The sequence below is a fragment of the Leuresthes tenuis genome, unplaced genomic scaffold, assembly GCF_036924035.1.
Source record: "Leuresthes tenuis unplaced genomic scaffold, fLeuTen1.0.hap1 SCAF_6, whole genome shotgun sequence".
In the NCBI taxonomy this organism is placed as follows: domain Eukaryota; kingdom Metazoa; phylum Chordata; class Actinopteri; order Atheriniformes; family Atherinopsidae; genus Leuresthes; species Leuresthes tenuis.
In genome coordinates, this window is record NW_027325360.1 from 20762426 (window position 1) to 20778885 (window position 16460).

The 16460-nt window shown below is 37.2% G+C and overlaps 1 protein-coding gene across 5 annotated transcripts in view; it reads right to left on the minus strand.

Moving 5' to 3' along the window:
• mctp1a (multiple C2 domains, transmembrane 1a) overlaps positions 1-16460 on the minus strand; it is a 123745-nt gene that overhangs the window by 60062 nt on the left and 47223 nt on the right. For 3 of the 5 annotated variants that reach the window (XM_072388137.1, XM_072388135.1, XM_072388139.1), the window contains exons 3-8: positions 9115-9257; positions 6673-6752; positions 5690-5801; positions 4239-4277; positions 1183-1347; positions 460-590 (exon numbers count right to left, since the gene is read on the minus strand). In XM_072388137.1, the coding sequence (XP_072244238.1) occupies positions 460-590; positions 1183-1347; positions 4239-4277; positions 5690-5801; positions 6673-6752; positions 9115-9257 (670 nt within the window). The remainder of the gene's footprint in view (positions 1-459; positions 591-1182; positions 1348-4238; positions 4278-5689; positions 5802-6672; positions 6753-9114; positions 9258-16460) is intronic. The other 2 variants (XM_072388138.1, XM_072388136.1) reach the window with 1 other exon arrangement.

Below are 16460 nucleotides of genomic sequence, written 5' to 3' on the forward strand. Positions count from 1 at the left end.
TGTGTAAGATGTAAGCATCTGAAGACAACTAAGGCAAAGATAAAGCAATTAAAACCTTTTAGTAGGCACTTGAGAGCATCCTCTCTTGACTGAATTGATTTTCTGGCATGCCCTTAATGCATCTACACTTTAAAAATGAGGGCAGTGCAATAGAAATCACTGGACTTGGGTTGAATAGTTCAAAGCAAAGTTTTGCAAAGGTGGGTTTATATTAGCACAGGATTGCTCTGCACTACAACAATCTGTGTGGGAGGATATCTACACTGTCTGATTAAGTCCTTAAGTCAAATATGTTAGTGATTTTTGTAAGCAACACACAAAAAAATCCTGAAAAATTCAATTCAATTCAATTTTATTTCTATAGCGCCAAATCCCAGCAAGGTCATCTCAAGGCACTTCAGAGATACAGTCCAAACTGAAGCCAGCCAATCCAAATATCTGACTGAACAATGACTGTACCTTCCCATGAAGTCATCCTTCTTGCCAGCATCTTTGTCCCAGACTGTGATGTCCACGTAGCCTCCCTGCTCATCATACATGTGGAAATCAAACTGTTCTCTCCACTGGGGGTTTAGCGTTTTGGGAATTGTCTGAATTAACAACAAAATAATATACACTGGTTTATCTACATGACTCAGTGGCATGTACTGTATGTAATATTGTATATATACATCCATTTTAAGTGAATCATTTACTCAGTTTGACTGAAAATTAAATGTAGTAAAACAAGATTGTGAAAACGTTTGGATTCTAAAAAGCGTGTACAGAAAGGTGACACCTTCTTGCTGTATGTAAAGTCAAGGCAGAAGATGTGAGAGTCAATTAGAAATAGAAGTGTGGGAGTGATAAGAAAGTAATTTATTGTAGACCTATTTTAAAAGCAAGAAGAGCGGGCAAGGGAATCTTCCTATCTGTGAAGATATGTGCTTGTACATGTACTGAGGACGGATTTTCAGTTATTCACTGTTTCAATAAGCACAGCATATTTTACTTTAATGAAAACAGTTTAAAATATAGTCTGAATCAGCAGCTCCACTGGAATGCGAGAAGGAAAAAAATCCCAAAACAAAAATCAACCTTTTTTATTTCACTTACTGGGGTTTACATGTATACATATATGTCTTGTTTAATTCATGTGTTGAAAAGTCAAATGAAAGAAAAAATGAAAGGCAGTGTCTTTACCTTGCTCTTATACTTTTGGTGACCCATCCTGAATTTGACATAAGGATCACTGAGGCCGTTAGCATCCATTGGCTGCAGGCTGCGACCTTCTATCAGACTAATGCTGACTATTCCTCGCCACAGCTGGGCTTTTCTGTGCACGTCTGACAGACGCATACTCTGATACTGCAGCAAGCACACAAACAAACACACATGCATTTAAAGAACCAATTTCACATACAAGTAGATTCACACATATGCAAGCAACTGTATAATCATCCATAAAATTAACATACACAGTATGAATTAACTGATCCCAAAACATGGAAAATAACCAACATCAAATGTATATGACAACACAGAAGCAGGCAAAACACACAAGATAACGTTTGAATAGGAAACAAGAACGATTTAATACAAAGCACTCCTGAGGTGTGAGTTCACCTGACATGCAAGGACATGACTATACATTACAAAACAACTTTTTCTGAAAGAAGCCTTAAATTCTGAACAGTTTTTGGGAAAATGCTGCACCTTCTCTGATGGTATGAAAACATTTTCCAAGATTGAAAAGGCAAAACTTTCAACCTGAATTTCTTGGTACATTTGGTTTAACCTGAGAATCTAACTTGGATAAAAATGCTTACAGACTATGCTGGAATCTATATCTTACTGCATCAGACTGATTTTTTTTTTTTTTTGCAAATTTGAAGTATTATAGAAAGAAATTTGCATATACAAAATAAGTAGAGGATTTGTTGGCTGTTTTCTTGGCATCAAACAGCCACTTGTGAGATGCTAGACATTTTTCTATTCCATCTGTCTGTACTGTAAAGTTTGACAGCTCTGCAAATTCAGATTGATCATTCTCCATTCTCTAAATCCAGTTTCTACAATTTTTTTTCAACACTTGCAGGCCTATTTAACCTCTTTGAATCATGTCAGTATCCCTCTCTAAAACAAAGAGCAGGGCATTTATTTGTCAAACAAATACACATCCTCCTTCAGTCCCTCACTTTCTCTTTCCTCCCTCCTCGTTAGGCATAGTTTATTAGCATAGCTTTTGTTTTGTGGGTGAATTTCATTAAACTCTGAACAAACCCTGCCTTGCAAGAGCAGGCCTTTGATCTAGAGACGAAGCCTCTTAATTTCCATTCTCCAGACATTAAACAATGCAAATAGCTCCCTCCAATAAAGCCAACCTCCCATATAGCAACTCCCACATCTTTAATTTCTCCAGTTCACTTGCTACTGTATGCTAATGATGAGAGGTCGCAGTTATGTCCTCCTAGAGCACAATCCCTTTTCCCTTGCTTTTATTGCTACACATATCTAGTTACCAAACAACATGGGCCATTTCCTATTTTAAGAAACTCATATCTACCAAACAGAGTACAGCAGAAACTAGATAATCAGAAGCTTAAAGTCTTGTAGGAGAAAGCAGCATTCATTTAATGCCTAAAATTCCTTTGCACAGGTTTCAACATTTGTCTGGAAGAACAAAAACATCTGAAGTACTGAAACACAAATATTTGCCAAGTGGTGAGGTCAGTGGCCTGGATTTAAAATGATTTTGGCTCCTAATAATTACCTCAAACTACGATATGAAAAGTTTGCATCGTCTACAGTTGGACCAGCACTCGCATTAACTGTAACCTGAAACTGTAAGCAGGAAGGCTCTCAGGAGCAGTGCTTTTTTGTTTTTTAAGATTTTGGTAAAGCACAATAATTTGTTAGTTTATGTTTGAGCTAATTCCCCAGTCACAGGTGGGGTGGCCCAGTTTGGAGGCTTCAAAAGCTTGGTTTGAGGAAGCTCAGTAAAATAGGATGTGTGCCCAGCTCAAACTGGGCACACTGTGAATGCATATCTGTTGGTGGATATCATAATTATCTAGTGTTAGTTATACAAACATTCAATGCCTCTAGATGCAATTCAGAAGATCAGGTACAAGTAAAACTGAGTTTCAAAAAAGGAACTTTCTCTGTGACAGGATACCTTAACAGAAGTGAAACATGGGCAAACAAAGTTGATCCAACATTGCCATAGTTGGTTGAAAAAAAAGGGGGAAAAAACAGCTTGGTGCTTCATGCATGAGCAAATAAGGAGCACCCTCATCAGCATGCTTCCAGTTCAAACTGACAGCCATGAAGAGTCAATTTAAAAAAATCAAAATATAGCACTTTATTTATGGCAAGGTGGGGAACTCAAAAAAACGTGAAAATCAAAGATTTCTAATTAATGGAAAGGGGTTTCAAGAATGTCCTAAAATTAGGTAACCATGAGTAAAGAAATCAGACTTTCAGATTTCACTTCTATTTTACTGTAGAGGACTCTTTCACACCCCTAAATGTGAATACATTGCTTTATTTTCTCACAAAAGTGCTGCAATACACTGCAGATCAAAGGTGGAAGAAGCACAGATAAATAACACTGCAAGCCGAAGCGCTGCATGAATTAGGCAGCTGACAGGGTTCAGTAGATACTGAACTAACTAATATCATTGACTGATTTTCACTGGAAATGGCTCAGTTGTAAAACTTTTTTTTCTGTCCATGTTCTTGTGTAAATATTTGAAGAGCAACAATAAGCACTTTGTAAGTCTACTGGAACTCAATGTGTGCTTCAGAACATGATTCAAAGAGTAGGACCTAATACACAAACAATATCTCAAAGTAAAGTCACTAATTGTAATGCATTGCTTCCACCCTTGATGCACATCTACATAACTTATGACTTGCCCTGACACCTATCAATACAGTTAACCTTTATGCTTTGTCATACTCGTACTCCGAAAACAAAGTTTACAAGCCTGTCGGTGGTGCAAAGAGCTGGTAGTATATTGCAGCTTGTGGAAAATAAGCTGGTGATAATGAGAACTACAAAAAATTAAAAAAACAAAACAAAAGGCTAATACCACTGTGGAAGGAAATAAAGGAGGGAGAAAGGGACAGGGCCAGGGAGACTCCATCCATGTACCAGAACACCAGTGAGGAAGGATAGGTGAGGTGCAGTGTGGTCGGTAGCAGGATTACAGTACAGTCTGAAGTTTGGGGAGTTACATGCTGTTTTAGTTTACCTTACTAGATCGTTTCCAGTTCCTTCTCAAAAGCATGGTCTGTAAATGAGACAAAGCGGTTACAGAGCACACTCCCACTGTCTCCTGTTAGAGCTGAAGGCCCAGAGGGTGAAAGAGTGTACAAAGTTTAGCAAATAGCCCTAACCTGGTGCGGGCAAATGAGGAGAGTGGGGCAGTTATCATCATGCAAGGTAAGTAAGCAGAGTGTATAAGCTTTTTTAATTGACATGTGGCGTTATGAGGAAGCCATATACATCTAAACATGCAGAGACAGACACAGGTATGCACAGAGTATATCAAGTTTGAGCTTTCCTCACAGTCTAACCATTTTGTTTAATCGCTCGTACTTTTTTCTTACCATTTTTCATTACTAAACCTAGATAATGCAGCAACTAACAATCTTAGCTGCTGCACTTGGTTTAATTGGTCTTTGATTGTTTGGAAGGGTTCAAATATGAAAAGTTATGCTGAACAATAGTTGCAAACATTGCACATCGCTGTCCACAGAAGAAAAACATTTTGTACCGGAAAAGTGAGAAATGCCCTTGAAAATGCAAGTCGTTTTGTTGCAAACTTTAGTCTCATCTATTTTTGCCAAACACATATTATATAAGTGATATAAATGTGAGCATGACTGAAAGAGTTGCGAATAGAAATATATATTATGTAAAAAGATCTGTTAACATTTCCATAAAATCCCCTCGTGTCATTCTCACTCTCTCTCTTTTAACAGTATATCTTTATGCTGTATACTTTGTCTTACCCTTCCATACCAGTAGATGGCAACAGTTAGAATGCATTATTATAACCTTGTACTCATTCTCTTCACAGTTGGAGAAATCCAAAATGATGCTTAACCTAAATAGAGTTTATTTGTTCTGTCAAATGTGGACTCTCTGAACTACAGCACTGCATAAGCAGCAGAATTAAGACATCAGATCAAAAGGAATAAAATATTTCCCTCATGACTCTGCCTTGTTCCGAATAGAGCATGCAGGGGTCCAATTAGCCAAACAAATAATTGAACAGAAATAAATGCAACTTTGAAACACAGAGCGTGTCCACAGAGGCACAAAAAAGAGGATTCAGTGCTCTTTGAACATTAAACTTTTTTGCACAACATATTAATTATACTTGTATTTTTGCATTTGTGTTTACTGAGTTATAAAGTTTCCAGTAACTAAGGCTGAATGAACTGAGCATGTTCTAGTTTAACATTGCTTGCCTGTGCTTGTGATTTATGGAAATGCAATTTATCATCTAACTTAACTTGATCAACAATCTACAACTTATTTAAACTTATCGTTGTATATTAGTTAGTTTGTTTTTTAAAGAGCAGCTGATCATATTTAGCAGTGCCAGTGTAATATGAATGAATGATTCCTGAGAATAAAGAGGATATCTGCTGTGCATTTGAAAATAGAGAGGTGAAAAGGTAGTTCATCACTTACAGCGTCCTTCGTGTCCCCCTCCTTCGGTGACAGAGTGACAGCCAGTTCTAGGCTGCCCAGGTTATGTTCAGGGTACTGTGGGTCCTTCAGGTCCAGCGTCACATCCAGTGTCCTACAAGGATGCACAGACAACCATGCTCACATAAAAAAACCTGATGTGTCAGTGACTCTTCTATTAATACATATTCATAAGCACACGATATTCTGATAGCAAATTTGAAATTCTAATTGTGAAAAAAGATACACAATTGTTAATAATGACTCAGCTTCACTACATGTCCCTGTAATCCATAACAGTGAGCCAAGAATAAATATACAGAAGCTCTAAAACTGCCTCACCTAAAGTTACACCCATGATTTTCCCATAATGACATTATAAAACATCCTTTGTGAAAATGATATACTGAACACATTACTATCACAAAAAGTCTGCACTAACACTTGATTAGATTGGAGTATTAAAAGCAATGGTTTTCTCTTCAAAAAAATAAGTCTAAATGGGCCTAAACATGTGACTTGCGACTCATAAGCAGTCTTTCTGGGGTTTTTTTTCTTCTATATAGGATTTTTACTCTAAATGCTCCGACACACACTGTAGTACAACTCAGAGTACTTTGGGTAACTTGAGCTTGAGTTAACAAAACACCACACTAAATATTGTGTTCGCATCATTGAACACACGTTTGAGGTAATGAAGAAAATAACCAAAGTCCGCCACTAGAGGGAGATCATAGGCTATATTTGATCAAGAAGGCTGCACCAAAGAGACAAAAAAAAAAGCCTGGAGAGTGATCTCAGAGCATACTCTTGGCCTCACTATTTGCTGAATCTATACGAAACCATCTCCCTGAACACCAGGGAAATTTCGCAATCAATACAGCTCTTTAATTACACTAAGCTGAGAAAAAGAGTACATGTAACAGTTTAGTAAAGAGGAAAGCAAGAGAGTTAGGCTGTGTAAGGTGTTAGTTGAAAAAAAAGACCTCTGATGTTCCAGTGACTCCAGATAGAGATAGGCTGAGCCCATGAAGTCATCCTGAAGTCCAAAGTCATAGTCAAAGACCTACAAAGACACAATATACACTGACTGTCAACAGTCTTTTTCAACTTTTCAAATTTTGCATCAAAATAAAGCTATTTGGGCACCTCATTTTTAGACTGATGATAGTGTATCATATTTGTTCTGAACTATTTCAAAATAAAAAAAAAGACATCATCCAAAACTTTGGGGGCAAAGAGATAAGACTTTGACTTGGTTTTATTTTTTCTGGTTTGTTCACATTCATTGTTAAAACAGATAACACAAATTTCAAAGCTTAAAAAACGCTCAAACAATGAACAGCCTAATAAGCATTGCATGTAAAGCAGAAGGTAATAAGAAGAGAGCTTTGAGTAGTAGTCTCATCAGTTTGTTATGCAGTTAAGACACTTACATTTATGTAAACAGTGGAGGCAAGTTCAGCTTTAATAAAGCTTTTTACAGATAAATGCTTGAAATATTTCTCAGAAAACTCAGGCAGATATTGAAGTGATGGTGCACTGTTGTATTCATTTTCTGCGCCCACTACATCCTGTTCTTGGTCACAGAGAGGTGGGTGTTGCTGGAGCATATCACTGATGTCAGCTAGCAAGAGGATACCGTCTGGACAGGTCTACCACAGGGCTAACACGTAAACAAGGGAAATGAAAAACCATGCATGCACAGCCTCAAGTTAACTCCAAATTAGTAATTTTGTCCCGTGGACCCCAGGACTTTGAACCTTGTTCAAATTCAATTACTATTTTGTAAATGTCAATAAAAGTCTGATAAATTTATATATATATATTTTTCATTAAAGTCCTGTGAATTTATTAAGTTGAGATTGAGATATCTGGTAACAATGAACAAAGGCAAAAATGTGTGTAGAGTTAAAGTCATGTAAAAAAAATATTTGATTATAAGGTTTGATGTATTGGGACATAATATACAAATCATCTAATCATTGCCAGAGAAGGGCACTACAAAGTTAGTTGGACTTAGTCACGAATGGTGAACCTAAACTCTTTCCATCTATTCTGGATAGATCTCCCTGACAACTTAGGCTGAACACACACACTACTCTGGAGCATTTTATGTTGAAGGTTATGAATGAATTTGTCCATAAAAAACACTTATTTATCTTATTTCTGTCAATTATATCCAAAACAGCAACATCATAAAAAAGTGCTCACTGTCATCTTCGAAGCCGGTCAATTTATAAATGTTGGCATTTTTATCAGCAAATTTAATCATAATACAATTAAATCTGTTGAGTATAAAACTGTTAAATAGTTGGAAACCTGAACAAAAAGCAGCCCTTTTGACCAGGATTCAGTGTTGAATTAACAGCGAAGAGAGATACGTTAAATATGAAACCTGTTGTGCCACCAAATAAGTTTCGTAGTTACAGTAAAACAAACTAGAGGCTGAGTGTCATGTTACAAACAGAACCAAGCATTTAGCTGGCGACCTTATGATGGTCAGGTGATCTGTCCAGGGTGTAACCCGCTTTTCACCTGATGGTGGCTGGGATAGGCTCCAACATCCCAGTGGATTAAGAAGGTATAGAAAATGGGTTTTCTTTTGTTATTTTTTATTCACAAACAAATAAGCCAAAATCTCCCACATCATTGAAGAATTTTGACCTACTCCTCTTTATAAAACGATTAATTTGTTTTGGTGTCCTACCATAAACTGGAACATTTCAAATGCAAAGTGAGGCCTGCAGAGTGTGATATTGAACTACTGGGTTTTTGGCAGTGTCTCTGAGCATTGCACAGTTTGGGGTGACCTTGCAAGAACATCCACTCCTGGGAAGATTGGAAACTGTCTTGAATTTTTTCCACTTGTGGATCTTTCTCACTGTATGATGGTCTCCACGTTGTTAAGAAACAGTTTTGATTGATGGCAACATAAAATACTTCTCTAAAAGTCGTTGTTGCTGTCCTTCCCTCACACAGTCGTGTTAAGACACTTTAACATTCCAGACCAGCAAACGGCTGAAACTTCTGCTTTTATAGAGGTGCTCGCACCTGCTGATGATCAATCAACCAAGCACATTTGATTAGCTGCACCTCACTGCCACTTATCCTCTTAATTCCTAAGAAAGCACTAAGGGTGTACTTACTCCAACATACTGCTTCTGCCTTCTGGCTTAGTTTTTGTTAAATAAATAATGACACAATGTAATGAGTTGTTGTTCATCTGGATATTCACCTAATACTAAGTCCTGCTAATTTGTTTTTAACTATGTCCTTATACGTAAAACCTAACAATTTCAATGTGATCTACTTGATAAAAAGCAGATGGTTTCTAGAAATTGATAATGATCCAAACTACACCTCAACAACCTCTATAATTTAATGTAAACTAACCCAAAGATTAAGGCAAGATGAAAATGCTGTACCTTGACATAGAGTGGGTCCCTCAGGGTTTCCACCAGAAGGCTTACTCTCTCATCCCACACTGGGTTGAGGTTTTTATGGATCGTCTTGCTTCTGAACACTTCTTTCCCTGCAATTTTAAACTTCACATATGGATCACTGGTCCCTAGGGATAAAAGATGAAAGAAAAACCAACACTCTTAGATAAGATCAAGAACAATACCAACAAAGTAAGTATCTCTGATGCTAAACTTACTTTAAAGGGTTAGTTTAAAAGCACAGGAAAGTCAGCCTGTTCATCTTGTGTTTCTGGTAAAAGGGTTGTTTCTATAACCAGGATTTATTAAGTATTTGCTGACATAAGAGAGACATTAGAGATTTGAAAAAAAAAACATGTAGATGTTGAATTTCTTGTGTTAACCCAATAATAATTTTTCGACACAGGGAAACACAAACATCTGTTCTGGTGACTTTGAAGGCCTGATGTCATGTGATTCACATTTTTGTAGTCATGTGATTATTGCAGTTTTATTGTTCAAACAGTCATTGCTTCTTATTGACCACTAGGTGGTGGCATTGATATAAAGTTTAGCCCCTACATTCATTTTACCTTTTAATACATGCAAACACACAAATGAGCCCTTGGGTCCATAATGTAAGTATATTTACAGTATACTCAGCAGACGACCAGAGTTAAATTTCTGTGTCTTTACAATTCATCATGACCAAGAAGGGTGGGGAGGCACTTAACTTCTGTCTATTAACGTCCAATTCTCCAGTGTCCATAAATAGCAGGATAGTCAGAAATATGTTTGGTTGTCACAAATTCAAATATTTACTGCATCTGAATTAAAATGGCCTCAGTGGAGATTGGTGAGTTTTCATACAGTAATGGAGTATTTGTACTCTGGGTCATGATTGTTCAGATTAAGATTTAGACAACGTTAAGAGGGAAAAGAGGCATATTACACAGGCCCACATGAATTATCACTGCAAAGAGATTACAGATTGTACTAAGCACACAGACAACCTTATCATCTTTTATTCATCGTTATTCTTTCGGAGTACTGGGTCTCTCAGAGTGTGGTGCAAACAGGAAAATGTTTTTTTTTTTAAAAAGTGGCTATTCATGACAGGACACTTACTTGGAGGAAAGAGATAGAGAACTACTAGGCTGGTTCAGTTTTGAAAATGTATGTTTTATAAATGATAGACATACGTAGTTCATAATATGATACTTTATACTTTATGCCAGCTTACACATACATATAGATTCTGGTTAAATAACAGATTGGGAATGTCATTTTCTGAAAAGTCAATTTGCTTAGAGGCATGTTAGCACAAAGTTATTACACACATTAGTAAATTAATCAAATGTTGCCTTGCAACTTGCAAAGAAGCTGTACTTTCTGCTTTTTGCTATTAATCAGTTTTTGTCTGTCACCAAGATTAGGCAATACCTACAGAGCAGAATTTCTTAAGAAACTTGGTGGATAGGTAAAGCAAAGGCACAGGATGAACCCATTAAATGTTGTTGAGTTTCAAAACTGTTTTCTCCAACATACAAGTGCCCATTATTCCGTGCCGCTAGCACTCACTCTTCTTGTGTGAATGCATGTATTTAATCAATATTGATTTTAATATTTCAGGAGATTCAGACATTGCTTTCTCGCTATATTTATGTCAATGTGCTGTTTTTTTCAATTTTCTACACACATCTAATGCATGTTTATTGCTTATATAAGAGAACACTCCTCTGTTGCTCTCTCAGAGGTTTCTTGAATTTGTTTGCCATTTTGAAAAGGCAGTTTAAAGAGTTTTTCCTTGCTTGAAATAAGGCCCTAAGGGCAGACAGGGTTGTATACTGAACAAACTGTGAAGCCCCTGGAGGTAAATTTGTGATATTAAGCTACGTAAATAAAATCCAAATCAGTTCTAAACTGGATGAGCGGTAGCTTCCAGAGATGAGGTACCCTGCTGCGAATGGTTGTTTTCAATGCTGCAAATCAGTGTTGTTTTATCATCCACTGTGACCAAAGTGATCCGTAGGCAAACAACAAAGCAGGAATCTTATTAACTTATCACCAAACAGTTCTAATGCATACACAGTCACAGTTATTGATCCTTTCTAACAGTAACAAACTGTTAAAAACGTACTATTCATCTATGATAATCTGCTCTATGTATTGTTGGGTGGCCAAGATGTCCAACTGGCAGGATGGATATAAATAGATTAAAGCCTGAGTTCTATTGTTAACACTTGTCTCATCAGTTCACGACTGAGTCTTGAGTTATCATTAACCACAGAAAGACAGCAAATATCTGATTCCCATATAATGACTTTCTTGGTGCTCAGTATAGGAAGTACATGAAAAGCAATACCAGGAATTGCATTAGTGATTTTGTAAAAGAAATAAGAGCAAAAGATCTGATTACAAAACCAAACTCAGAAAGTCATACGGACAGTTACATAATACATTTTGTCTTGTATTAAAGTACACATGATTAAAATTAATTTGTATCACAAAACAAAAACATTAAATCTGCCTTTCTTGAGTAAAAACTGCTGATTTTCTGTTGGCAGCAAGCATTGATGTGGGAGCAGCAAAATATGTGCTAAAAGTAGGCTGCTGGGAAAAGTCCATTTCTACACATTTACAAAACCTCACACACCCCTATGCTCACCAGTAGAGCTACCACAGTCACACATTCACACACACGTGTTTACTGTCTAACGGACCGTTGCCTTTGACATAACACAGCAAGACAGTACCAGCTCGTGGACAGAAATGTCACTAAGTCACGAAAAAAAGAGACAACAGATACAGTCAGCAATGTCTGTTATATAGTGAAACAGACAGTGGAGACTTTTGTGTTTGAATGAAAATAAAGATGAATAAGATTAAATGTTGTGTAACGTGTATATAGGTTAGTACCTAAGTTTCTTCAGATAAAAGAAAAATACCCCCAAATCCCATCTAAAACAAAAGCAGTTAATCTTTAAAAGAGCAGAAAATGTTTTTCTACAACATGCTCTTTTTCAGTGTCTCAGCGGGTCAATATCCCCCAGACACACATCACTGTGGCACCCCACAGCGCCAGCTTTACAGGGCCATAAAAGCATGCAGGCTGAGAAGTATGAAATGGAAAAGGCTGATGTTGAAGGAGGGTGATGGCTGAATACGAGCAAGTGTGGGTACAGCACAGAGGAGGGATGGGTGACAGCCATCACTTTACATGATAGTGATGGTAGAATGAAAAAGAAAAACTGGAGAAAGTCCTTTAGAGAGAAGTGATGTATGTATTCAACAAGGGCTCTTGGATGGCTAGGTCAGGAAGACATAGATATTGTACGATCAATAAGCTGTAAAGGAATGAATAGTGATTGACTTGAATGCCTGAAAACAAGAGGGAATTCAATACTGTGGGTTTAATGGGTTGGAGCACCCTGAACGTTTGTCTATCTTGGAGGCAGAAGGCCATGAAATGGAAGTGCTGGGTAAGGTGACTCTGGGTAAAACGAGTAAATGTGCCACGCATTCATAAACTGTCAATGGTTCTATGTGTTTCTGGTGCTGAGCTGCAGCCATGGGAAATAATGTTCTACCTTTCTGTTGTGTGGCATCAAAACGGATACGTGTGATAAACTAATAGGAACAAAAGAAAAAAAAATTTCAAGACGATTTCACAATAAATCTAAAAGTAGTTGCCCTAGATTTAATGTATGAAATGTTCCAAAATTCCTTTGAATACAAATTGTCAGAATTCATTATCTAGCTTTGAGAGATTCCACACGTCAGAACACAATGAAGCAGCCTTGACAAAAACAAATACTTTGTAAAAAAACAATCATGTTAACTCCAGTGAAATACACTTTGAAAATGTATCTTTGAATACATTCACATATCCAAACTGCTGATTTATTCAAACCACAGGACCAACTGTTTAGGCAGAGCTGCCCAGACCTCCCTTTCTATGACCACCGGCTCCATCTTTCCAGGGTGGAGACACCAATACCAAGGTGTATCCTATCCAGCCAAGAAACAGAGCATGTCTTTAGTTACCAAAAGATCCAAAACACCTAACCTGTAAGAAGATATCCAAACCATGTCACGTTGCTCCTCCTTCTCTCAGGGTAAGCCGAGGTACACCACTCAGAGAAGCACATTTTGGCAACTTGCATCTGAAGTCTCCTACCATAGTCTTCCTTAACTCAAAACACTTTAAACTTCTCCATGTGAGAAAGCAACTCATCCCCAACACGAGGCAGTCTACACTTTTTTTCTGGCTCAGAAAATGGAATTTATTGTTATTAATACCTCTACAAAACAAAAGGGTGGGGTCAGGAGGGGAGCCCACGGAGACTTTCCTTAACATGACATGCTTAGTTTATGTGTCACATATAGATTAGTTTGAGATCACGCTTACGACTAAAACAGACACTGTGAACCCTCTTTCTGTTAAGAAATGCTTTTTTGTAAGCCCCAGCTTTTACAACCAAAGATCCGCGATTTTATGGAAATGTAACAAAGAAATATACTATTTTCCTCCAGAAACAATCTCCTGAGTTCATAAACTGCTGGGTGAGTGAGGTAGCAAGCAAGGGGCTGAGTGATGAAAAATTCCCAAGCTCACAAACAGATATCGTGGGATTTACATAATTGCATATGCTGCAATGAAAACCAACCATAAACCAGGATGCCAGTAGTCTGGAGTAAAAATAAATCTATTCCTGAGAACACACAGCTGCATACACAGCAGGTAACTTCGCCTCAGGTGTTGTACACAGACACATCTAAAAGCCCAAGGTACACTTGCTTTGTGAGTGGCTTTTTGTCTTCGAAATAGCCAAGAACATAATCAACCACGCATTTGTCTCTTCTGAAAACCTAATGGGCAGTGACCATAAAAATTGCTCTGTGAGTCTATTTGCTAACTGCCATTCCAGGCACCTGAGAATGCTGTGACAGCTCACTTAAAAGCACAATCTGTGATCCAAAAGTAAACTTTGGCTTTGACTATAATAACCCTGTATTAACTTTTGAATGGTGATTTAGCACTGGGATTAACTTTACAAGTAGCAAACATTACAAACTGGGAGAGAGTAAGAAGCACAAATGAACAGCCCTCCATGTGTACCTCACACTCTTCAATTACAGAAGCAGCAAATACCCAGAGAGCACAAGGTCAAATATCATAAAACAAGCCTTTAATGCTTGGTTTCACTTTCAGGTAATTCCTGTCTCAATTGCAGTATTAACAGTACGATGAGTTTGGAGATTGCTATATGAGTGTAGTTGAAACAAAGTCAAGTGTTTTCCACCACTAATGTGCTCATACATTTGCATAGTGTATATCATTTCAACCATGGGTTCCCGCTGTTAAAATCATCACTGCTGATCACTTCTCTCCCTCACTTGCTTTCTTAACATAACTGTAAAACTGTTATTTCCAAGTCAGGGAAGAGAAAAATTCCTTTTCTATGATTGCCATCATAACCTTGCACACATATGCTGTAAATATCTGAGTAAATTCATATGTAATGCACGCTTTTTGTATGTATCCATCGGGTGAATGCTAATACATTAACCCCTGTGTGAGTCCTACATGATGACTTGACCCAACACCACAAAAAAGGGACACAGTACTAACATTGTAGATGCAACACATCCACTTTGCATTTCCAACAATAGTACAACAAATTAGAAGGCTAATATAAATGTAGATACAGTAAGACAGAGAGACAGACCACAAAGACTGAAGTTGAGAGGAAATTAATGAAAAAGGTTTCTTCAGTCCATCTTTGGAACATCCCTATGCCCATATAGATGGTAAGAAATTAATATCTATTCCTTTTATAACACTGAGAAAACTGTGTGTGTCATTGGCATCTAACACTCATCGGATACATATAGGTAAAAGCCATCCAAACTCTAGGTATGAATTATCCAGCAACATTGCCTTTCTTTGATCAGTAACTCTAACAGATATTAAGACACAATTATGACACTTTATCAACAAATTTCTTCTGATTGCTTTCTGTGTTATTTTAGTCTCTTCTGCTCCTCGATGCTTTTTCCTCCCAAAGACAACATCCTCCTTTCTCTGCAAGTCTGCTCATGTTCCACTTTTCTCGTTTACTCTCTTTTTGTTCTTTAATTTGAATTGCTTCATCAAGACTCCCTCTGCAAACCACACATATTTTGTTTGCTGAAGGCTCTTAGATAGATTTATGATGCGTACATATATTCTTATCATCAAGCATTCTGCTTACTCTTAAAGAGGCCCCATTTTCTTTGCTCTGCATGAAAATACAATTTGCAAACACCAGTATGGCAAAGTAAGATAAATCATCTCACATTATCTATTCAAACACCATTATGGGATAGCTTGCTCGGTTTTGAGGGAGACACTTTCTTTTTTCCAAGGAACCATAAAAATAAGATTTGAAACATCAAGTGACAAAAACGATGGAGCACTAACTGCTGTGTCAGCAAACAGAGAAGATTTATTCTGGCCAGTGAACAAGTATTTGAATATGGCACATAATTTACCAAAGTGATGAAATGAGGCACTACTAACATTGTAACATGCACTCTGATTAATATTTCATAATCACAAAGCATGACAACCAACATAAAGATTGTTCATCAAGACATTTTATGGAGATGTCACAAAAAAATACCGTTTTCCTCCAGAAACAATCTCCTGAGTTCATAAACTGCTGGGTGACTGAGGTAGCTAGCAAAGGGCTTCAAGTCACTCATATGTAGTATACCAACACAACATGGTATACAAGATTGTTAATTATATGTCTTTGTAGCTGCTCAAACTTCTTTTTATGATGATTAAACATTACAATATTCTTTGTGAGATTTTCTAATTTATGGCAACACAACTTCAAATGCTCTTTATTTTCAAAGATTGATGAACTTTAATTAAATGTCCTATGAAGGGTTTGTTAATATAACGTACATAGTCAAGTCAATTACCATTTTCAAGTCCAATTAGGATAGAGAGGTCTTCAAAACTAACTAGCTAGCTAGCTAGTTCCATTAGATAGATATGTGGTATACCAATCATTACAGGGGCCAGCTGAAACTTAATGAGTCTAATTTCTCCAGCTAAATGCTGGTGCTGCTCTGGCAGAATACAAAAGTTACAACTGAGGATTTATCTTTTTCACACATGCAGGAGAAAACTTGAGATAACAAACTTTGTGCCCATGTATGTGTTTGTGCAATTAATGAGACAGTTGCCAAATAAAGTCCCATATAAAGAGGACTTATTTTCAATGACCAAACCACCACCAACACAGTTGTGATTTGATGTTTATTAGTCATAAAAATTATGCAAGTTAATAACAGCC